The sequence below is a fragment of the Alosa alosa genome, chromosome 12, assembly GCF_017589495.1.
Source record: "Alosa alosa isolate M-15738 ecotype Scorff River chromosome 12, AALO_Geno_1.1, whole genome shotgun sequence".
Taxonomy (NCBI): domain Eukaryota; kingdom Metazoa; phylum Chordata; class Actinopteri; order Clupeiformes; family Clupeidae; genus Alosa; species Alosa alosa.
In genome coordinates this window covers 8,717,360-8,739,611 of record NC_063200.1, presented here as the reverse complement: position 1 = coordinate 8,739,611, position 22,252 = coordinate 8,717,360, and the positions used below count along the sequence as shown (strand labels likewise).

General features: G+C 49.8%; 1 protein-coding gene across 1 annotated transcript in view; it reads left to right on the top strand.

Moving 5' to 3' along the window:
* LOC125304352 (probable E3 ubiquitin-protein ligase HERC1) overlaps positions 1 to 21,102 on the top strand; it is a 56,557-nt gene extending 35,455 nt beyond the window's left edge. Inside the window, 35 exon segments of the mRNA XM_048258541.1 lie at positions 643 to 911; positions 1,025 to 1,074; positions 1,218 to 1,415; positions 1,578 to 1,752; positions 1,896 to 2,127; positions 2,717 to 2,930; positions 3,131 to 3,396; positions 5,596 to 5,723; positions 5,939 to 6,063; positions 6,420 to 6,597; positions 6,629 to 6,642; positions 6,799 to 6,926; positions 7,566 to 7,765; positions 8,068 to 8,182; positions 8,411 to 8,542; positions 8,693 to 8,794; positions 8,916 to 9,089; positions 9,466 to 9,750; positions 10,465 to 10,530; positions 10,932 to 11,057; positions 11,245 to 11,383; positions 11,630 to 11,811; positions 12,190 to 12,345; positions 12,431 to 12,553; positions 12,677 to 12,779; positions 13,162 to 13,331; positions 14,441 to 14,579; positions 15,025 to 15,191; positions 16,683 to 16,852; positions 17,368 to 17,533; positions 18,342 to 18,418; positions 18,623 to 18,875; positions 19,113 to 19,265; positions 19,724 to 20,029; positions 20,214 to 21,102. Coding sequence (XP_048114498.1) covers positions 643 to 911; positions 1,025 to 1,074; positions 1,218 to 1,415; positions 1,578 to 1,752; positions 1,896 to 2,127; positions 2,717 to 2,930; positions 3,131 to 3,396; positions 5,596 to 5,723; positions 5,939 to 6,063; positions 6,420 to 6,597; positions 6,629 to 6,642; positions 6,799 to 6,926; positions 7,566 to 7,765; positions 8,068 to 8,182; positions 8,411 to 8,542; positions 8,693 to 8,794; positions 8,916 to 9,089; positions 9,466 to 9,750; positions 10,465 to 10,530; positions 10,932 to 11,057; positions 11,245 to 11,383; positions 11,630 to 11,811; positions 12,190 to 12,345; positions 12,431 to 12,553; positions 12,677 to 12,779; positions 13,162 to 13,331; positions 14,441 to 14,579; positions 15,025 to 15,191; positions 16,683 to 16,852; positions 17,368 to 17,533; positions 18,342 to 18,418; positions 18,623 to 18,875; positions 19,113 to 19,265; positions 19,724 to 20,029; positions 20,214 to 20,399 — 5,667 coding nt within the window. The 3' untranslated portion in view covers positions 20,400 to 21,102.
* The last annotated feature ends 1,150 nt before the right edge of the window (positions 21,103 to 22,252 follow it).

Below are 22,252 nucleotides of genomic sequence, written 5' to 3'. Positions count from 1 at the left end.
CCTAAACATTACAACACAGAACGGTTCTAATGCATGCTTGACATACCGTAATTTCTATTTCTATAAACTATTAGCCGCGGATTATAAATTGATTTCGCAAAATTTCTTCAGCTATGAGGTTCAGACACGGGGGCAGTTAATATGGTATTGATATGGTTTTGTTTCTTTTAACTTGCATAAAACACTGCCCTGCGGCTTATACACAATGCGGCTAATACACAGGAAGTTACTGTACTCCCCCTGTCTTGGAGGGGAAATAACAGGGGGGCTACCCTGGGCACGTAACTGAAGCGTTCCGTTCACAGAGCGTCTGCTGCAACAATTAGCTTCCATTGTAATCAATGGAGCTGGCTACACCAGTTGTGATGGTGGTGTGTACGTTTAAAAAAAAATTAGACCAGTCTTCAAAATCTATTTTTACGTAAGGCGAACGGAGTGCATCAGTTACGGACACGGTGTAGCCTCCCTGTAAAAAGCCACATTTAGTCATTTCAACATTTAGTAATGACCCTTTGGTATGTTTGCATTTTTGGTGTTGATGAGACAGGATGAACAGTTAATGACCATTTTAAATAAGCATAGGGTGAAAAACTGACGTGTGTGTGTGTGTGTGTGTGTGTGTGTGTGTGTGTGTGGTCGCAGGGAGGAGAAGAGCACCCGGAGCCTCATGAGATGGTGGAGTGTGAGCTGTGCAGCACTCTAACCCTGCAGTTCAACAACCACATGAAGCGTCACCACCCAGGCTGCGGACAAAGCGCCGGCCGCTGCGGTTACCGCAGCAACGGCGCCTACGTGGACGGCTGGTTCGGGGGCGAGTGCGGCTCGGGCAGCCCTTACTACCTGCTCTGCAGCACCTGTCGAGAGAAGTACCTGGCCGCCAACCTGGGCGATCTCAACTCCAAACAGGACAGGTGAGCAGCCGCGTGCCGTAAGATCTAGAACCATCTCCTCTGTGCGCTATAAGGAAGAATACTGTAGAATAACTTAACTGTAGAGTGCTGTGTTTCTTCATCGTCTCTCTCAGGAAGGGGCTGGCGTCGGATTTGATCGGCCGATTGGATAGTACGTCAGATGGTATGTACAACTACTTCTGTGACCTTCCATAAGCTGTTGTAGCAATGTCCCTTTCCTCATGAGAGAGCTGTGTGTGTGTGTGTGTGTGTGTGTGTGTGTGTGTGTGTGTGTGTGTGTGTGTGTGTGTGTGTGTGTGCACACAGATGAATGGGAGCTGGGCAACCAGGAGGCAGCCGACGCTGACCGGCTGACCGGCCTGGAGGACTTTGGGCTGCTGTTGAGGCCACTGGGCCTGAGTGAGAAGAAGCTGGTGCCGGACCCCATCCCCTTCACGGAGGCCGACCCGCTGGGGGCCATCACCAGCAGCTCCCTCAGCGGAGAGTCGGCCCTGCTCCACAGAGGTACGGCCGCTGACCTGAGGTGGACTGGTCACTCACAAAAGCTTATGTGTAGAGTGACTTTCTCTCGTGTAGAGAAAGGTGTTCGTTAGCCAGGTGTGAAGATGAGGGTGTGCACTGTACTGTCATGCTGTAAGGTTGTGTGTGTGTGTGCGTGTTTGTCAGGGGCGGCGAGCAGTGAGCAGAAGGGCTCCGCGGCTCCTCTGAGCCTGGGCGAACAGGCGGCCTCGCTGCGGGATGCCCAGGAGAGGCTGCAGGCCCTCAGGAGGGTCACCTCCACCGCCCAGATCCTGCTGGCCTACAGCATGGTCATGAGGACCCTGTCCCAGAGCACCGCTAGGTCAGAGAGCTTCACTTCTACCTCACCTGTACTGCTTAGGGTCACTGTTTCTCTCTGGACGAGGGCCCTTTGTGTGCGGTCACTCTGTCCTCTCTCTGGCCCGCTCCTGGCTCACTTGCGTTGTTCTGCTCTCCCTCCTGCAGTCAGTCCTGCGGCCTGGAGGCTCTGGGATTGGCCGACATCCGCATCCTGGTGCGGCTCATGTGTCTGGCGGCGGCAGGGCGCATCCACATGGGGCAGAGCCTCAGGCCTGGGGACGGGCCCCGCGGTTCGACCGGGCCGGGCTCGCCTTCCTCTGTCCTCAGCTCGGCCATCGGCAGCCTGGTGTCCCACAGCGCCGTGGCCTACAGAGAGCTGGTGGACATCTGCACTCAGGTACCCCCACCCCCACCCCAGCTCCGCTACTGTTCATCCACCCTGCTATCTCCCCTATCTCTCCTCCATCTACCTCTACATCCATCTCTTTCCTTTCTGCTCTGCACACATGTGCTCCTACAGTCTCTTCCTCTTAATCTGCCTATTCCATAGGACTCGGTGAACTTTGAACCCAGACCTCATATCCCTCACAGTGTTTCCCACATAATTAAATTCTATTTGTGGTGGTAGGTTTGCGGAATTAACTTGATGCAACAGTTTTTTACAAATTAGAGCAGCATGGTTATGATGCTAACCAGATTTAAGCACAATTTAGTACAACCTGGAAAATCATTGTCTGGTGGTCAATGTTGATATTGTGGTGAACAGCCACAAATAAGTCGATTTATGGGAAACACTGCCTCAATATCTGTGTGCACTACATCTTATTTGTGTGGGATGGGGACTGTGAGAGTGGTAGTATAATGTCATGCTGAAGTTGTTACTTATCAAACTCCTGTTCTCTCTCTCTCTATCTTTATCTCTCTCTCTCCCTCCCTCTCTTTATCTTTATCCCTCTTTCTCTTTCCCCCTTCTCTCACGCACACAGGATCTGATGGCAGCTGCCACCGGTATGAACATCAGTGCCATCAGTGACCCTCAGCAGCGGGCACGCCTCACCCTCTCTTTGAAGGGCAGCCCCCGCGAGCCCAAAGAGCTCACGCCGCCCACCTTCCTGGTCACCCAGAGCCTGGTGTCCCTGCTGACGGAGAAGGGCATCCGCTACAGATACACCGCGGAGCGCAGCGACTCGGACGCTAAAGGTGCCCACTACTTTACACAAACACAATCCACACACACCACACACACACACACACACACACACACACACACACACACACACGCATGCACACTTGCGTGAAAACACACACATGCTGCTCTAAACTGCTCTTGTGAAAACGGTGTGAAGAGCTCCGTCATGGTGGCCCATGTAGACTGACCTGTGCTGTGCTTCTCTCTGTAGATGTGACGAGCCCTGCTGCAGCGGTGTCTCCAGCTCAGGTGGGGGTGCGCGTGGGTCCGCTGGAGTTGGCCAACGCTCTGGCCGCCTGCGCCCTCTCAGCCCGGCTGACCAGCAAGCACCGGCAGTGGGCCGGCTGGCAACTGGTCCAGGCCCTGGTCATACTCCGAGGAGGGACAAACCCATCAGCCAAGAACCTACAGCTTACATGGCAGGGGAGACCTCATGCATAGTGTCCACTCCGCAAGCTGGAGGGCCATCAGAATAGGGTCAGGAAACACACACACACACACACACACACACACATACACACACACAGTGTTTCCCACAGAATTGAATTCTATTTGTGGTGGTACTGTAGGTTTGCAGTAGAGATGCACGGTTTGCGGTTACAGCTGCGGACTCCACGGTTAAACCGCGGATCGGGTGGATGACATGAAGAAATATAATAATTTAATTAAATTCCGAAGGTGGGCGGTTGAACCAATTCACATGTCACATTTTCCTCAGGCAGTCATTTGCCTAGTTGCTTCTATGCATGCTGCTTTGTTTAGGCTAGGCTGCTATCAGAGATGGTGTTGTGAGATGGGTGCATGCTTGTTTGATGTTAGGCTGAGCAACCCCTCTCACACACGCCGGCATTTACAACACACACACACACACACACACACACACACACACACACACACACACACACACACACACACACTAAGGGTAACTTAAAAGTGTAAATTAAGTAGCCTATGGTAGCCTACCAGCATTTTTTCATCTCCACTAGCTCAGAATAGGCTACAGTTGCAAGTTGACCGATGATTCATACTCCCATGTTAATGCCTCGTTGCAGAGCCTTGGTGGCTACTAGCAAATCTGCAACCTATGAGCCCAGCTGCCAGTATTGGAGGAGGCAAAACATCTAGCAGATGAGACTGCCTAGGTTATTTTTGTTTCGATATTATATAAAACACATAGTCATTGTAGCCTACCATTCAGGGAATGAGCATTTAAAAGAGAGACAGATTATGGAGTGATGTGACTCAGAAATGACATCCGGGCAATGGCAGTGTGGAGATGTTCAGAATGTAAGAGTTAACTTCTACAAGCTCAATAACATCCACAGCGGAAAAATAAGATAAGAGAAAAATAATTCGGGAAAAAACTTAGATGTGTAAAGACAAGCAAGCAAAGTTTGGCGGTTGTTACTAAAAATCGAACATGCACGTTGCAATTGTCGCGGTGGACTTTTCGGAATGAATAGAGTCGGCGTTTCTTTAATATCGAGGCACCAGTTTGTCCGTCGGCCTGCTGGTATAAAATGAATTGCGCTTGTCTGTCTGAAAAGACACGCTCTCTTCCCATGCAGATCCAAAATGAATGGGGAGTCTTCAGAACAGGCTTGTCATAGTGTCAAGTCCTGACAAGTCGTGAAAGTAGCCTATAATGTGAATGACTTGTTATTTTATTAAGGATTTCTTTATTTTTGCAAAAAATAAAGTACAATAGGCATTAATTAGTAGGCTAAATAACAGCATGTTGAAATTATGTGCCGATGTATGTTTTATTTGGAGACTGTTCTGCGAGACAGAGACCGAGTTTGCTGCTGATATTCTGGGGATAGGCTACAACATAGCCAATGTAGGACTTTAGCCTTTTAATATATTTGCTGCATTGGATCAGTCTTTCTAGAACAGGCAAGAGCTTTCTAGCCTCACATCAGCATCACCCATATACATTAAAACAACCAGCGGATGGCGGGCGGGTGCGGTTTTGAAAATTGGTCAGAAAACGTTGGTGCGGATGGATGATAAGTTTTGCTATGCAGTTACGGTTGAAATAATAGCCCATCCGCGCATCTCTAGTTTGCAGAATTAACTTGAATGCAACAGTTTTTAGCAAATTAGCACAGCATGGTTATGATGCTAACCAGATTTAAGCACAATTTAGTACAGCCTGGAAAATCATTGTGTGATGGTCAATGTTGATATTGTGGTGGGCCGCCACAAATAAGTCAATGTATGGGAAACACTGCACACACACACACACACACACACACACACACACACAAACACACAAACACACACACAAAACTGCTGATGAATAGAGGGTTTCTATTCCCTAAAGCACACACTGCTTCTATGTCAGTCTGACTCCACTGAATCTCTGTTGGCAGGGTAAATGTAATTAGTCATGCAGGCCTAAATGAGCTGATTAAATGGAGTGTTCATGTGATGAGACCTGACATGTCAGTTCATAGCGCTCACATGGAACGCATGAGCCACATTAGTAAGCATGTGTAAAGCTGCCTGGTGGCTAAATGCAGTTCAAACAGGGTCAGGGGGTGGCCAACGCATGGCTGGAGCAGTGACCGATGATGACCGTAGTAAGATGTTCATTTGAATGATTTTTTAATGAGTCCTAACTGGAATATACCAGAAATAAATGTCTCATTTGAAATGTGTCATCTTTGTTAGGTGACCAGCTGTAGTTGGAGTAATGCTCAGAGCCTTCTAGCCACCAGTGGTCAGGACGGGACGGCACGTGTCTGGGATGTGACACAGAATTCGGCTGAACTGCAGTACACTCACACCTGCGCCCTTAGGTAAGACGTCACACTCACACAAATATTTATGTGGACCCTACTTCACCCATAGTGTATATTATGTGGTATTTGTAATCCATTTCAGTGGAAGTAAAGGAATGCTGTGTGTGTGTGTGTGTGTGTGTGTGTGTGTGTGTGTGTGTGTGCGCGCGCGTGTGTGTGTGTGTGCGCGTGTGTGTGTGTGTGTATACTTGTGCGTGTGTGTGTTTACCCAGTGAGGACACGCACAGCTCCGACTCCTCTCTGGGAGCCCACCTGCTCTCTCCGGTGTTCTGGAGTCCAGGGGGGGCGTTGTTGGCTGCCTTCCAGAGCAAACAGATCAGCATATGGAGTGTCAACGGTCGGTCTCCCTACGCGCCGCGCTCACTCTCATGTGCTGCTGTGTCTCAGTACACACATACCGCTGTCTTTTTACACTGCCATACGCTACGCATATACACACTGACATATAGACATCACTCTCATTTGTGTGTTGTCAGGCTTGGTATTGTTGTAGTAGCATTAAATTCTGACTCTCTATGATGACAAAGCGCAAATTGGCTTCAGAAAATTTGATATAGAAACACATTTGATATCTTTTCCACTTGTGTCATTCCATTATGACATTCTGTGTTTGTTTTCCTCTGAGAAATGGCATCTTTGAGACCTGAATCATTTGTGTATATCCTGTGTGTGTGTGTGTGTGTGTTCTCACAGGCTCCCAGGCGTGTGTGGTGGAGGCCCAGAGCTCGTGGGTGACCGCTCTGTCCTGGGTCCAGTCCTCGGCGCCTTTCCCCAGCCAGGGCGGTGCCAGCCCCTGCAGCTCCCCCGAGTCTCTGCTGGTGGGCCGGCTGGACGGCTCCCTCTGCTGGCTGGAGGTCTCTGATGGCCTCTGGCGTGGAGAGGCAGCGAAGCTGCCTGGAAAGCCAGAGGAAAGAGAGTGAGTACACACGCCACACACACACACACACACACGTGTGCCAGCGGCTCTGGCCCTGCGGACAGTGGTCTTTAGAACCCATTTTGTTCATGTGTGGTTACCTGAACAGACTGTTCTCTCTTTCTTTCTCTCTCTGCCTCCCTTTCTCATTTGCAGGTCCTCAGTGTATTGCCTGGCACAGTGTAGATAAGCCTTTCGCTGTGGGATACCCTGATGGCAAAATCCTCCTGGCTACAGCTCAGGGCTATGAGACAGAACAGCCTGTACTGCTCACAGCATTCCCTGTGAGTATGGAGCTCTCTCTCTCTCTCTCTCTCTCTCTCCTCTCTCTCTCTCTCTCTCTCTCTCTCAATAATCACACTCTGTCTGTCTCTCTCTCTCTCTCTCTCTCTCTCTCTCTCTCTCTCTCTCTCTCGTTCACACTCTGTCTCTCTCTCTCTCCCCCCTCCCTCTCCCTCTCTCTCTTTCACACTCTCTCTCTTTCATTCCTCTCTCTCTCTCTCTCTCTCTCTCTCTGGTTCACACTCTGTCTCTCTCTCTCTCTCCCTTCTCACTCCCTCTCTCTTTAATACTCTCTCTCACACTCTTAATAATATGGTTCTCTCTCTCTCTCTATCTTTTCTTTTTTTTAATTCTTAAAATATATAAAATCACTGCATATATATATGTAATAATAATATGCTATAATACCCCCCACCCTATGCCCTGTGCTCTCACATGGAGTGGAACAAAACGCCTTGTTCCTTTTTCTTTTTTTGCTCACCTCTGTGGCCAGAGGCACATTTGCACCTCACCTTGAGTGAGGTGGACACTGACGTGCCGAACACAAAGAAATTCATAGACACACACACACACACACACACACACACACACACACACACACACCTCTCATCTCTCCTCTTGCGTCTCTATTCTCTTCCTAGGAGGGCATCAGCCTGCTGAAGTGGGACCCCACGGGTCACCTGCTCCTGTCGGTGGGTCGCTCGGAGATGGTCAAGATCTGGGGCCGCGTCGGCGGAGGCTGGAGCACGCTGCACTCACTCTTCCACACGGGTGCGGTCAACGCAGCCGAGTGGTGCCCACTACCCGGCAAAGGTCCAGAGCCACGCCTCATGATGGCAGTGTAAGTGTGCCAGCGCTCATTGGGCAGCAGGACCCAGGCTCTCAGGCTGACCACAGGGAGGAGGATTGACTTACCATTGATCTCAGGAGATCGACTCTCCATGCCTCCTGGAAGGACTTAATATAGGACATTTTCAAATTTAGGCCTTTAATAAGAGATTAGTAGTTGTATTTATATATATATATATGTGTGTGTGTGTGTGTGCTTAGGCCATTGTTTGACAGGAGGTGAAATTGAGATAGCGTTGTTGTTTTTCCATCTCCCAACATTGTGACGTTTGTATTTATCCATTTTTTCCACAGTGGATGCCAAAATGGTCTCCTGTACGTGTGGACTCTGCCACAGGGTGGCGCCATTGTATCACTTCCTAGTTTCCTCAGCTCCTCCTCAAGCCAGGAGAAGAGTGGCGGCGTCAAGGTCAGCAGCCCATTGTGCCATAAATAAGATGCTTTTTGCAGTCTGTTTAAAATGCTGTTCAGTCATTTGCACAAGAGAAGTGCTGCTCTTCCTGAATCCTACAACCCCAGAACTGGGCAGAGCGCCTCTTGAATGTAAATAGTGCAGTGAGCCAAGTATTGGGATTGTGCTTTGTGTACATAATGTGTGGGTACACAAAGCTAAATTTGACATCATCCTGTGTTTCAGCGTGGTAGTGCCAAGTGTATGTTTAGGCTGAGCGGCCACATCACAGCCGTGAAGACTCTGTCCTTCTGCCCCAGTGGCATGGCACTGGTTTCTGGGGGCATTGGAGGTCTCCTCAACATCTGGTCCCTTAGGGTCAGTGGATGGTCACTCCTGTACTTTGATATTTTCTCTGATACTAAATGTTACCTTTGTAGCAGTGCATTAGGAGATAACATTGGTCCCAGTATCTTTTGTGTGTTCTGGTTTTCTCTGATGTCTTGTATTGTTCCTGCCTCTGTTCAGGATGGCACAGTCCTTCAGACTGTTGTCACAGGTCTGGGCTCAGTGGTCTGTACCACCTGGATTCCTAATGTGGGGGTGGCAGCCTGCTCTGGCAGATCAAAGGTATGTGAGCCTAACTTTGGTGATGAACTCTATGATCTTTTCCTTTGTTGTGCCTTCTGTAGTTGTTTTGGTTTGTCATGATGGAAGCGTCTGATGTTTGTTTTGTTCTCGCACCTCTTAGGATGTTCTGCTGATCCGCTGCACGCCTGAGTGGATCTCGCAGAACCAGGTGCTGGCGTCGTGTCGCTCCGTGCTCCGCTCCCAGGGCATTCTGGGTCTGAACCGCGCCCCCTGCATGGCCGTGCTCCTGGAGCGCCTCCCCATCCTCCTGCAGGAGCAGTTCAACTACGAGAGGGTGAGCGGAGCGCTAAATCCACAGCTCCAGACCGAACCCAAATAGGCGTCTTGAGTCAGGACTTATTTTTTATTTTATTTTTTTTCCTCCACTGCTCTGGGAAAGACGCCAGAATGCTCCAAAAGCTGTTTTTTTTATCCAGCAACTTGAATAGATCTTCACCTCACAAGCTCATTACCAGGCTGCGTGTTGTGAATGGCCAAAAAATCCAGCACCTTAGTAATCGATCGCGTTCACCTTATTTGGGGATGTGTGTGTAAATGTGTGTGTGCTCTCTCTCTCTCTCTCTCTCTCTCTCTCTCTCTCTCTCTCTCTCTCTCTCTCTCTCTCTCTCTCTCTCTCTCTCTCTCTCTCTCTCTCTCTCTCTCCTCTTCAGAGTCACGTGATGGCAGGCGATCAACTGGTGCACAGCCCCTTCCTGCAGAGCCTGTCCTCACTGACCGTGGGCCTTGCGATGGACCAGCTGCTATGCCGACCACCACGGCCCCTGCACCATGCCGGTGGCGAGGCGGACGGCTGCCCACTGGAGTGGACCTGGCTCGCCACCTTCTCCACCACCGTCAAGAGCGCCGAGGCCTTTGCCCGCGGCATTGGCTTCCCTGAGTCCTTCACCGTGCCAGAGTTCCAGCAGCTTGGGGTCACCGAGGTCTCTAAAGCCCTGGTCAGTTCATCTGGACGCTTTACATAGTTATGAGATGGTCCAGTTTTAAAGGGGTGGTTCAGGCAGTAGTTATACTTTGTTCCCTGAAGTTGGTAGTAGGCATATAAACAACGGCAGCGGTGGACTGATATTACCAAGTGTTCTACTAGGTATTCCGATTGGAGTGTGCTTTCTTGAATTTCCCCTAGGGATCAATAAAGTATGTATATCTATCTATCTATCTATCTATCTATCTATCTATCTACCTATCTATCTTCTCTGTTTACCTTTCGGCGCAGTGCTACTAACCGGAGCAAGTATAATGCCGCTGCTAAGAAACTAGTCCCTCAAAATGTTATGCGATCATTGAAATGCAAGGATAGTTTTATTTCTAACATTTAGTGGCATTTTTAGTGGCAGGCTAACACATACTGATGACTTGCGCTAGCCTAGCACCTGTGAACTCTGCAACTAGAAGGACTGGATGAAACATGTTTCCACTGATAAATATCACACTTTCTAACTTGGAAATGAGGTCCTATGTCCAAAATCCTGAACCACCCCTTTAAGATCAACAGTGGAAGTTGGGAAACTAAATGAACGCTAGCTGAAACTCCCTCCTTGCCTCTGGGGATGTTTAGACCCATTCCCGCCACGAGACCCAGATAAAGTGTTGTGTGAATCGACCTAAACTGGAACAGCGGTGTTAAATAAAGATGTTGTCCTTTATTGCAGGACAACAGCAAGTGGAGTTTCATGATGGATGAACAGCTCATGTCGTGGGCCACAACTCATCCTGAGGTAAGCGCCTGGCCCTGCCCCTATCACTCCATCTCCCATCATGCATCACTGTCGTCCGAGGCTCTGGGAACCTGGAGCCATGACTCACGCATCCATTGTTCGCATTGTTCACTGTTATTAATGACCTCCACGCTGCACCCGCAGAGGCTGGCTCCAGGTGCTTGTAATCTTGGGGAAGCAGCTGGAACTGGGACTGGGGGGGGTGTTTCTATTGAAAACCATTCTTTAAAATGTACAGTGCAATTTTGAGAAATTAACCTGCTGCACTTTTGAAATAGTCTAGGAGAGTCTGACTATTATGTATTTAGTTGTAAAGGCTTTCACAGACGTTCAAAAGAACGAACGGTAAGAATATGTGAATATTTGAATTTGATTTTGTGTGTGTGTGTGTACCTTTTCAGGACTGGCAGCAGGGTGGTAAAAGTGAGGTCTATCTGTGGGGTAATGGTCGCCATGGGCAGCTGGCAGATGCGGGCACCAATCTGTCTGTGCCCACCCTGGCACCTTCTCTGTGCCAGACCCAGCAGGTACGCTCCATCCTGCTACAGTAAACAGCTCCTCATGCAAACAGCTGAGTTAATAAACTACTCAGGAAAGGCAAATGATCAATATTGTTATTGAGCTGCGACCTGATGAAGTTAGATGGATGGATGTTTTTGTGTGTGTGTGTGTGTGTGTGTGTGTGCGTACGTGTGTGTGTTTACTCCCTGGCAGGTGGTGTGTGGGCAGAACTGCACGTTCCTGGTGCAGGCTAATGGCACAGTGCTGGCCATTGGAGAGGGCAGCTATGGCAGACTGGGCCAGGGCAACTCTGATGACCTGTACACCCCCACTATCATATCAGCCCTGCAAGGTAGCCTCCAGCCCAGCCGTGCCTGCACCTCATGTCCCCCCAGCAGGGGCTCACATACACTACTGTTTTAAAGGCCAACACGTTGATTATTGCTGCAAACTCCACATGATGTCCAAGCCATGGTTTTAATATGACTCAGCTTGCATTTTACTACATTGTGTGTTTTAGTAGGATCATTATTCTGTTTCTTCTGATATTGTGGTTCTTTGGTGTAAGGGTGTTCTGTTCTCCGCTGGTCCCCCTCAGGCTATGTGGTTACGCAGCTGGTGACCTCCTACGGCTCCGACGGTCACTCTCTGGCCCTGACGGAGACTGGAGAGGTGTTCAGCTGGGGTGACGGGGATTATGGGAAACTGGGCCACGGCAACACTGAACGGCAGAGGCGGCCCAAACAAGTAGAAGCTCTCCAGGGGGAGGAAGTGGTGCAGGTAACATATACAGGAAGGAAGTGCAAACCATATAAAGGCATAATATACTGATGGTCTTTATCTTTACCTGCATAGTGGTGCAGGTAAGATATACAGGAAGGAAGTGCAAACCATATAAAGGCATAATATACTGATGGTCTTTATCAACAGTAGTAGTCTCAGTGTCCGTGTGATGCCGAAAGCCAATCTGGCATGTTTCAATATGATCACACAATCTGAATGAACCTGTCAGCCTCCCATCTATTTGCAGATCTAAACATGTCATTGAAAGATTCCTTGAAACATTCTTCGTTCTATTGGTGTATATGGAGACTCGAGTTGTGCGTTTCCTGGCGCCTGTCATGCGTGTTTCTGACGCGCTGTGTCCTTCTGTCTCAGCTGGCCTGTGGCTTTAAGCACTCGGCTGTGGTCACGGCCGACGGGAAGCTCTTCACCTTCGGCAGTGGTGACTCCGGCCGCCTGGGTCAGAGGTCGACGTCCAACAAGATGCTGCCCGAGCGAGTGATGGCCCTCGAGGGCTACCACGTCGGACAGGTGAGAACGGCCTGATGACCTGTGATATACGGGACCTTTAATCCTGCGCATTTGACCTAACCCCCTCACCTGTCCTCTTGTGCAGGTGTCGTGTGGCATCAACCACACTCTGGTGCTGGCGTCTGATGGCATGACCGTGTGGGCGTTTGGAGACGGCGACTATGGCAAGCTGGGCACGGGGCCCTGCACTGTCAAGTGCTACCCTCAGGTACAGAGCCTGGGCGCTGATGGCACTCTGCCACGGAGCTTTCAGACGCTCTCTCAGTAGTGCTTTAGTAGGGGTGGAGTAAGGGTGGAGTAAGTAACTGTGTCTCACCACTGTGTTGGGCAGAAAGTGGAGCTGCTGTGTAATAAGGGAATAAAGAAGGTTGGCTGTGGGACCCACTTCTCCGTGGTGCTGGGCAAGGATGGACGAGTGTACACCTTTGGTCAAGGTAGGGAGTAGGAGTGTGTGTACTGTGTGTGTGTGTGTGTACTTGTGTTATGCTCCTCCCTGCCAGTATATGTTGTTTATATGTCTGAATTCTTACTCTGTGTGTAACGCTGTGTGTTTGTATGTGTGCGTGTGTGTGTGTGTGTGTGTGTATACTTGTGTTATGGTCTTCCCTGCCAGGATATGTTGTTTATATGTCTGAATTCTTACTCTGTGTGTAATGCTGTGTGTTCGTGTGTGTGTGTGTGTGTGTGTGTGTATACTTGTGTTATGGTCTTCCCTGCCAGTATATGTTGTTTATATGTCTGAATTCTTACTCTGTGTGTAACGCTGTGTGTGTGCGTGTGTGTGTGTGTGCGTGGGTGTTCTTTGCCCTCTTTCAGAGCGCTTGATTGGCTTGCCAGACTCCATGCTGAAGCACCATAACCGGCCGCAGGTGGTGCCAGCACTGGAGGGGGTGTTTGTGGAGGACATCGCTGTGGGCTGTGAGCACGTCCTGGCCCTCTGCTCCAATGGAGATGTCTACGCCTGGGGCTGCAACTGCGAGGGCCAGGTATACACACACACACACACACACAGAGAGCTAGACAGAAATGGAGAGGCAGACACTCATAAGACTTAGATTTATAATCTCACACATACAAACTCATACTCACGTACACACACAAACACACACACAAACACACACAAACACACACACACACACAGAGAGAGAGATACACACACACACACACACACACACACACACACACACACACACACACAGACACACATACACACACACACATATGAATCCAGTCTATGAATAGGTATGCACAGCCATCCATAATAGTTATCCATAATAACCAGGTGTAACATTCTCTCACACTCATATTGGTATCCATCAGGTTCCCACCTTTCTTAAGGTGCTGGTGATTGACATGTGAATGATGAGTTGCTCTGCTCAGACCAAGACTCTGCTCCCCACTGTAATCCTGCTCCTCTATCTTTCCAATGTGGTGATTTATCTCAGGAGACAGTTGTTTATTTCAGGCTTATTGATTCATCTCAAATCAATGATGGGAGTATAGAATGAGCACCCGCTGCGTGGCAGTATTTCATGTGTGTCTGAGGGCTTTGTTGCACTCTGTGTGAACTGGCTCGGTCCTGAGTGTGTTGCCATGGCGACAGGGGCGTTGCCAGCTCTGCGGCAGCTGCTCTGGTTTGCAGGGTGGGCTGGCGGAGGAGCGCGCGTCTCTGGCCAGCCAGCGGCCGCACGGGCACTAAATCTCCCACTCCATTGTGGTCAGGTGTGCGTGTGTGTGCGCGTGCGCGTGCGTGTGTGTGTGTGGGGGGAGGTGCGTCGATTGATATGGCCCTCTGTGTGTCTGTGCAGGGCTGGCAGGTAATAGAGCTGGTGATGTCTCTGCAGCTCACTGCTTATGCAGCGTATGCCCCCCCCTACACACACACACACACACACACACACACACACACACACACACACACACACACACACACACACACACACACACACACAGTATGCAGATTCCCAGTGCAGGATCAAGCCAGGTGTTCACTGATAAGTGCTGACAGGTCCGTCTCTGTGATTGGTGTACCAATGCGTATAAGCGTGTATGTTTAATGTCCACACATTTGTTGGTGTGTGTGTGTGTGTTACAGCTGGGCTTGGCCCACACCAACCCGGTAAAGGAGCCCGCACTAGTGACTGCTCTCCAGGCCAAAAACATCCGGCAAATCTCTGCTGGCCGATGCCACAGTGCCGCCTGGACCACACCGTCCACATCAGCCAAAGCCTCTGGTATGGACCGGCTACTGTACATGCACACAGACCAGACGTCAGCTGGCACTGGAGACACTAGCACTTGGCGCACAGCCTCCACAATAGAACAACACACACACACACACACACGGACAACATACTGCATGGCTCAGGCTAGAAAGTCTGCCAGAGCCCAGATAACAGTACAGAAATGCACACAGATGTTTCACAGAAACCGATAACATTTTAGTGGTACAAGCACCCATATTCACACACACTGCAGTTCACTTGTGCACACAGCCAGGCTACATTTCTCTCCTCGCTTGTGTCCATGACATCTCTGAGCTGGAAGATCACAGCAGACATTTTATCAGTTTTTGTGTCTGTTTTTCCATTGTATTCTAAGTGTGTGTGTGCGTGCGTCTGTGTGTGTGTGCGTGCGTCTGTGCGTGCGTGTGTGTGTGCTGCCTCTGTGTCTCAGCAGGCTCTCCCTCAGTGCAGCTGGGCCTGCCCCTGTCCGTGCCTCCCCAGTACAACGCGCTGAAGGACTGCAGCCCCGAGGTGCTCAACGGCCGGCTCCGCGTGCTCTACCACTTCTCCGACCTCATGTACAAGTCCTGGAGACTGCTCAACCTGGAGCCCCGCAACCAGGTGACCACTCGCCGCCCAGCCCCCTGGCATGTGGCCTTGGCAAACTTGAGCTTGGCCTTCCTCTTCAAGCAGTTGTCATTTATTAGGGTACTTTAGTTTGAAGATGAAGGTATAAGGACATATAAGGTCTCCAAAGTATGTTTTTGGGACGAATTGAGCTGTATTTCTGTAAAGTAAAAGTACAAAAGTGAATGGTATTTAGCAGACAATGTTTTAGTGAGATGAACTCACAGCAGCAGGTTGGGGGACCAAACCCTGGGTTGAGCCATTGTCAGGTGTAATGTTCCTACTGCTCCACCACACTGGCATATTTCTTCAGAAGTAGTATGGAACAAACCATCTTGCTATTGCTAACATGCATGCATGCACTATAGGGTGCTGGTGTCCTATTCTGGCTCCCCTCCTGACTTGATGTCTAGTCGTAAAGGCTGCAGTCCAGATGTGCTGCTTTGTTGGGGAAGCTCAGAGTTGTTGTAAAGGCTGCAGTGCAGATGTGCTGCTTTGTTTGGGAAGCTCAGAGTTGCTGTAAAGACTGCAGTGCAGATGTGCTGCTTTGTTGGGGAAGCTCAGAGTTGTTGTAAAGGATGTGGTGCGCTGCTTTGTTGGGAAGCTCAGAGTTGCTGTAAAGGCTACTTGATTGCAGATGTGCTGCTTTGTTGCAGGGAAGCTCAGGGTTGCTGTAAAGGATGTGGTGCAGATGTGCTTTGTTGAAACTCAGGGTTGCTGTAAGGATGTGGTGCAGATGTGCTGCTTTGTTGGGGGAAGCTCAGAGTTGCTGTAAGGCTGCCGGTGCAGATGTGCTGCTTTGTTGGAGTCAGGGGTTGCTGTAAGGATGTGTGGTGCAGATGTGCTGCTTTGTTGGGGAAGCTCAGGGTTGCTGTAAAGGATGTGGTGCAGATGTGCTGCTTTGTTGGGAAGCTCAGAGTTGCTGTAAAGGCTGCAGTGCAGATGTGCTGCTTTATTGGGGAAGCTCAGAGTTGTTGTAAAGGATGTGGTGCAGATGTGCTGCTTTGTTGGGGAAGCTCAGGGTTGCTGTAAAGGATGTGGTGCAGATGTGCTGCTTTGTTGGGGAAGCTCAGAGTTGCTGTAAAGGCTGCGGTGCAGATGTGCTGCTTTGTTGGGAAGCTCAGGGTTGCTGTAAAGGATGTGGTGCAGATGTGCTGCTTTGTTGGGGAAGCTCAGGGTTGCTGTAAAGGATGTGGTGCAGATGTGCTGCTTTGTTGGGGAAGCTCAGGGTTGCTGTAAAGGATGTGGTGCAGATGTGCTGCTTTGTTTGGGAAGCTCAGGGTTGCTGTAAAGGATGTGGTGCTTTGTGGTGGAGCTCCGAGGCGTTGGTGGCGAGCCAGAGGGTGTAATGGCTGAAGGGAGGAACAGGTGCGGCGCTTGATGAATGCGCCTCGTTTACGGCCCCGGTGCGCTGATGTATAATGGATGTGCGTGTTCATTAGCCGCTCTGTACTCACTGCCAGTCTGCGCCCCCTCCCGTGCCAGGTGCTGGCGTCGCGCTACAGCTCGGGCACGGCCGCCATCGTGCAGGGTCAGCTCCGCGGGCTCCTCTCCCCGAAGGTCAACACGCTGCCCCTGGTCCGCTCCATCGGCCGGACCATGACCCAGGGCAAGACCTACGGGCCGCAGATCACCGTCAAGAGGATATCCACCAGGTACCGTACTAGGCTTGGGAATCGGTTCCAGGTATCAGTTAGGAACGTTCCGATCCATCGGAATCGTACACATTCACATGTTAACGATTCCACTAACGATTCCAATACAAAGCTTTGTTTTAGAAATGTTTACTTTTTTAGACATTTTAAAGCATTCAACTTCTGTATTGATATTGCACACTTGATACTCATTCTCTAAAACCACTTTAAATTAGACATTCAAAGCCAACAACTCTCAAAGCCATCCTATAAGTGTTCAGCTAATGGTACAGGAATCAATATGGGAATCGATAAGGAATCGCAGCGATAAGCAGACTCGACAATGGCATTGATATCGATAATTTCTTAACGATGCCCATCCCTATACCGTTCTGGTACTTCTCTGGGACTAGCGCAGCACCATGAAGAGATTCCAGTCACATTGCCTCAGCATCAGCATCTTAGCATCAGATACTCTTCTCCCATATGGTCCAGTCTGTGTATCAGTGTGTGTGTGTGTGTGTTTGCGTTTGCAGGGGGCGCTCCAGTAAGCCCATCTTTGTCCAGATCGCCAAGCAGGTGGTGGCGCTGAATCCCACCGAGCTGCGGCTGCCCTCGCGCGCTTGGAAGGTCAAGCTGGTGGGCGAGGGAGCGGACGACGCGGGCGGAGTGTTTGATGACACCATCACGGAGATGTGTCAGGTGAGCCATCGAGGACGCGCCTTGGCCTTTGGAATTAAAATAGCCCCACATCATCACATACCCTTCACCATACCTAGAGATTGGCATGGGTGTTATTTCAGTTAGCCTAGTAGCTCGTTTGATTTGCATTGAGCTCAATGAGCTCCCCCAATTAAGTCAGGTTCTGCTCAAGGTTTCTTCCTGGAATATGGGAGTTTTTCCTTGCCACAGTTGCCATATGGCGTGCTTGTGGGGGGTAAGAGGGTTAAGGCTGCCAGTCTTATGACGCCATTTTCTATATTTTTGATATGTTGCTGAGTAGATCATAAACAGCAAAGAAAAGTGATTGATAATGACTGACCGACTATTATTGTGTTACATGCTTCAAATGTAAAGCACTTTGAGCTGCATTCTGTGTATGAAAGGTGCTATACAAATAAAGCTTATTATTATTATTATAACTGAAATAACACCCATGCCAATCTCTAGGTATGGTGAAGGGTATGTGATGATGTGGGGCTATTTTAATTCCAAAGGCCAGGATGCACAGTATTCTGGATCCATGAAATAACTGGCCTTTAAAAATAAAAATCTGCCTGTCTCTATGGGAATTTATCATGGGGGTGGGAATACTTATGACCCCTGTTAGATATTTCCTCATTTTTCACTTAAGGCATTAAGATCAATTTCCAAAAGATGATTTTATATTCCTCTTTTCAGTCAACTTTAGCATGGGTGCCAATACTTTTGGCCAGCACTGTATGTCTGTCTTCTCTGAAATCGGTCATGTGTCATGTTTGCTCATGTGCATTTCTGTCTCTCTCTGCAGGAGCTGCAGTCTGGTGTTGTGGACCTGCTGATCCACACGCCCAACAGCTCCACTGACATGGGAAGCAACACGGACAGGTGCGTGTTCGTCTCAGACGGCCACCATTTCTGCATCACCTGCTTGCTTACCAGATTTCTTGCCTTAATCGGCTTCAAAACTGTAGATACTTTGATATTGGGTGATTTCAGTGTATTTCTATGGTGCATTGATGGTGAAATGTGAACTGGGGAAAAATAAGTTGGCGATTTGTACCCCGCTCGCTGATTGGTTGGTTCTTGCAGGTTTTTGCTGAACCCGGCCGCCGTGTCCGAGGACCACCTGGTGCAGTTCCGTTTCCTGGGCATCCTGATGGCGGTGGCCATCCGCACCAAGAAACCGCTGGACCTGCACCTGGCGCCGTGGGTGTGGAAGCAGCTGTGCTCCATCCCGCTGGGCGGCGGCGACCTGGAGGAGGTGGACCTGCTGACCTACCGCTCGCTGCAGGGCATCCTCCACCTGGACAACAGTGGCATCACTGAGGAGAACTTCACAGTGGTGAGGAGCAAAGCGGGCCCAGGGACGTGGCACTGACCTGCGCTGGTCTGCACTGGACCTGGTCCAGATGGGCTCAGGAGTGATCTGCCGCAGTGCCAGAGGGTTGGGAAATGAGAAACTGACCACGTGGTGGGACAGTTCAGAGTTCTCCCCAGAATGCAGTCCATATGCAGCATGGTGTGTAATAAGCAGTGATGGACCTTAAAATGCTCTGTTGTCTTGTCTCCTTGTGTCCAGATGATCCCGCTGGACTCGTTTGTGGCCCACAGTGCTGATGGCAAGCTTGTGCCAGTGGTCCCTGGCGGCCACAACATCCCCCTGACCTTCTCCAACCGGACCGATTACGTGGAGCGGGCACTGGAGTATCGCCTGCATGAGATGGACCGACAGGTAGCTCCCCTACAACCCACCTCAGCGCTGGGCATGTGACTATCTACAGCCAGGGCCACAGCCTGTTGACATCAGTGGGCACTACGGTGGCCTGAGAGGGCCAGTGTTCAGAGCCGGAGCGTAGATCAATAGTGTGGGCGCTGGTGCAAAGCTGTCCTTGTGAACTGCCAGACTGTGCTCTCAGATCTATGTCTACCTCTGGCCTGTCACTGAACTAATGGTCCGTGAGGCATGTTGTGGAGTTTTGACTGTGCAGTGGTGTGTTTTGTGCTGACTGTGTTTGTGTGTGTGTGTGTGTGTGTGTGTGCATGTGTGTGCGTCTGTGTGTGTGTGTGTGTGTGTGTGTGTGCTTGTGCATGTCTATGTGTGTGCGTGTGTGTGTGTGTGTGTCTCTGTGTGTGTGCATGTGTGTCTTTCTGTGTGTGTGTGTGTGTGTGTGTGTGTGTGTGTGTGTGTAGGTGGCGGCGGTGCGTGAGGGCATGTCCTCCATCATCCCAGTGCCCTTGCTCTCCCTGCTGACGGCGCGGCAGTTGGAGCAGCTGGTCTGCGGCCTGCCCGAGGTCTCCGTGGAGATGCTCAAGAAGGTGGTCCGCTACCGGGACATCACCGACAGCCACCAGCTCATTGGCTGGCTGTGGCAGAGCCTGGAGGAGTTCACCAATGAGGAGCGCGTGCTTTTCCTGCGCTTCGTGTCCGGCCGCTCCCGGCTGCCCTCCAACCCCGCCGACATCACACAGAAGTTCCAGATCATCAAAGTGGACCGGGTAAGCCTGAGGGGACTGACCAGTGCTTTTTAGTTTTTAGAATTTTTAGAGGTTTTCTAGCAAGCTATCAAAGCAACGCGACATGCCTGCTCCTGCTAGTGTGCTGTGTTTGACTCTACTCTGAGGGGTCATTATTTTTCTCCTCCTCCTCATCTTTCTCTTCCTCCTCTGTCCCCTCCTGTAGCCCGTGAACGGCCTGCCCACGGCCCAGACCTGCTTCTTCCAGCTGCGTCTGCCGCCGTACACGAGCCAGTCGGTGCTGGCCGAGCGCCTGCGCTACTCCATCCACAACTGCCCCTCCATCGACATGGACAACTACATGCTGTCGCGCAACACCGACGCGGCCGAGGGCTCGGATACTGAGTACTAAAGCGGGCGTGAGCCGCCTCTGATTTGTTGAAAGCACAAGCCTTTGTCCCTGGTGTCTGTTCTTCTCCTCCGCCTCCACCTCGTCTCTTCTTCCTCTCACGCGGGCGCTCGTGCAATAGAAGACCGCAGCTCGCTCGGCTGCTGCCCGGTGCAGTGGGCAGACCCCGGCACTGCAGCACCATAGAGCGTCCGCCCCTCGCTGATGTGAAGGGGTCCTGTCCGTTCATAAATCACCCCCCCCTCCCTTTTGGTTTTTGCATGGCATTTCTGGTTGACTGTTACAAAGACAAAACATTTTTTTTTTTTTTTTTGCCCTTTTAATTTTCCCTTTGTAGGTTTGTTTTGGGTACAGATTGTGCTCCCGCCGGACACTCTCGTGGAGGACATCCCTCTGAACACGTAGCCTTCATTGGCTTGCAAAGATACGTACTGTAATGACCATATCCCTCTCTGTGCCTGTGTGAAACGTTGCAGAGTGGCACTCCTAGGTCAGCCTTAGCTCATAGGAATGCTCTTGACCTGGGCCAAGCGTGGGATGGCGGCGTTGCTCTCACTTGTTCTCATTACTGCTCCCAAGCTCGTGGAGCTGTTTTGTTGTGTCGTCGAGGTGTGGACTGGGCTCATGATCCGCTCATGACCTTTTGGCCTCCCCAAGCTTTTAAAGTGAGAATGACCCAAAGAGGACGAGGGCCAGCCGAAGCCCGGTCACCCGGCGGGGATGGGGGCCGGGGGGACGGATGGAACTTTGGTGTTCAGTCTCACAACCATATGATGTTGCTCCATAAGAAAAAAAAATAAACATGTATTTAGGATGAATGTATACTCGTGAATGCCATGCACATATGCACTCAGATCAGTTTTCTTTTTTAATTTGCCAAAAAAAAAAAAAAAATCTGTACTACTGTAATTTATTGCATTTAGATGATGGATTTGAGTTATTTGCAGCTATGAAATGGTGTGGTGTTGCAGACCATTTTTTTATTTTGGTTTTCCCTGCCAATATGAACGAGGGGGGGTTTTTAGTTAAAAAAAAAAAAGAGCTCTTTCATGGCAGTGCTGTGCTTGAAAGAGTCCGAATGGCTTCTCCTGAGCTGTGGGACTTTGTGTGTTGCGGTCACCCACACTTCCCGTTCCGTGCTGCCCATGATCCTCCAGAGCCCAAAGGAAGTGAGGAACTGTGTAGTGGACACGTCCATGACTACTGTGTGCTGTGAATTACAGTATTGGCTAACTTATTCCTCTTTTTTCTTTCCTTTGTCTTTTTTTATTTCGAAGGGAGGTTTTCTACGAGAGGGGGCTTTTTTGACTCAAGGGAAGTTTGGTGGTCAGTCCCATTATGGTCATTAAAGTGGCATGGTTGTTGTGGTGTTTGCACTTTAGACTTGTATGCATTGTGCTTGAGAAAAAAAAAAAAAAAAAAAAGATAATAACTATAATAATGAAAACCTTTAAAAAGGAGATTCTTCAATTCAAAAGAGAGAGACATAAAACCTTATGGTGCTCCTTACATCACTTGAATTTCCTTCATGTAAATTGGCCTAATCTCGTCCACATCTGAGATCTGCATAGAGCTCCATCATCACTGCTGCCCCCTGCTGCTCATCGGAGGTCTTGAATCATAGCGTTTGGGTTTTATGAGAAAGGGGGAAGATTCATGTCCAGTTCAAATGTGAGGAGCAGCATAAGCAGTACGATCTGTCATGTTGGTTTCAGCTGAAGTCCAATGTAAATTAAATCTTGTGTTTGAAATTTCAAGCGTGTTTATTCTTATTATTTGGTAGTTCATTTTGATAGATGATCTGTGCCAGTCAACTAGAAATACATTCTACTTGAAATGATAACCATCCTTTTGCC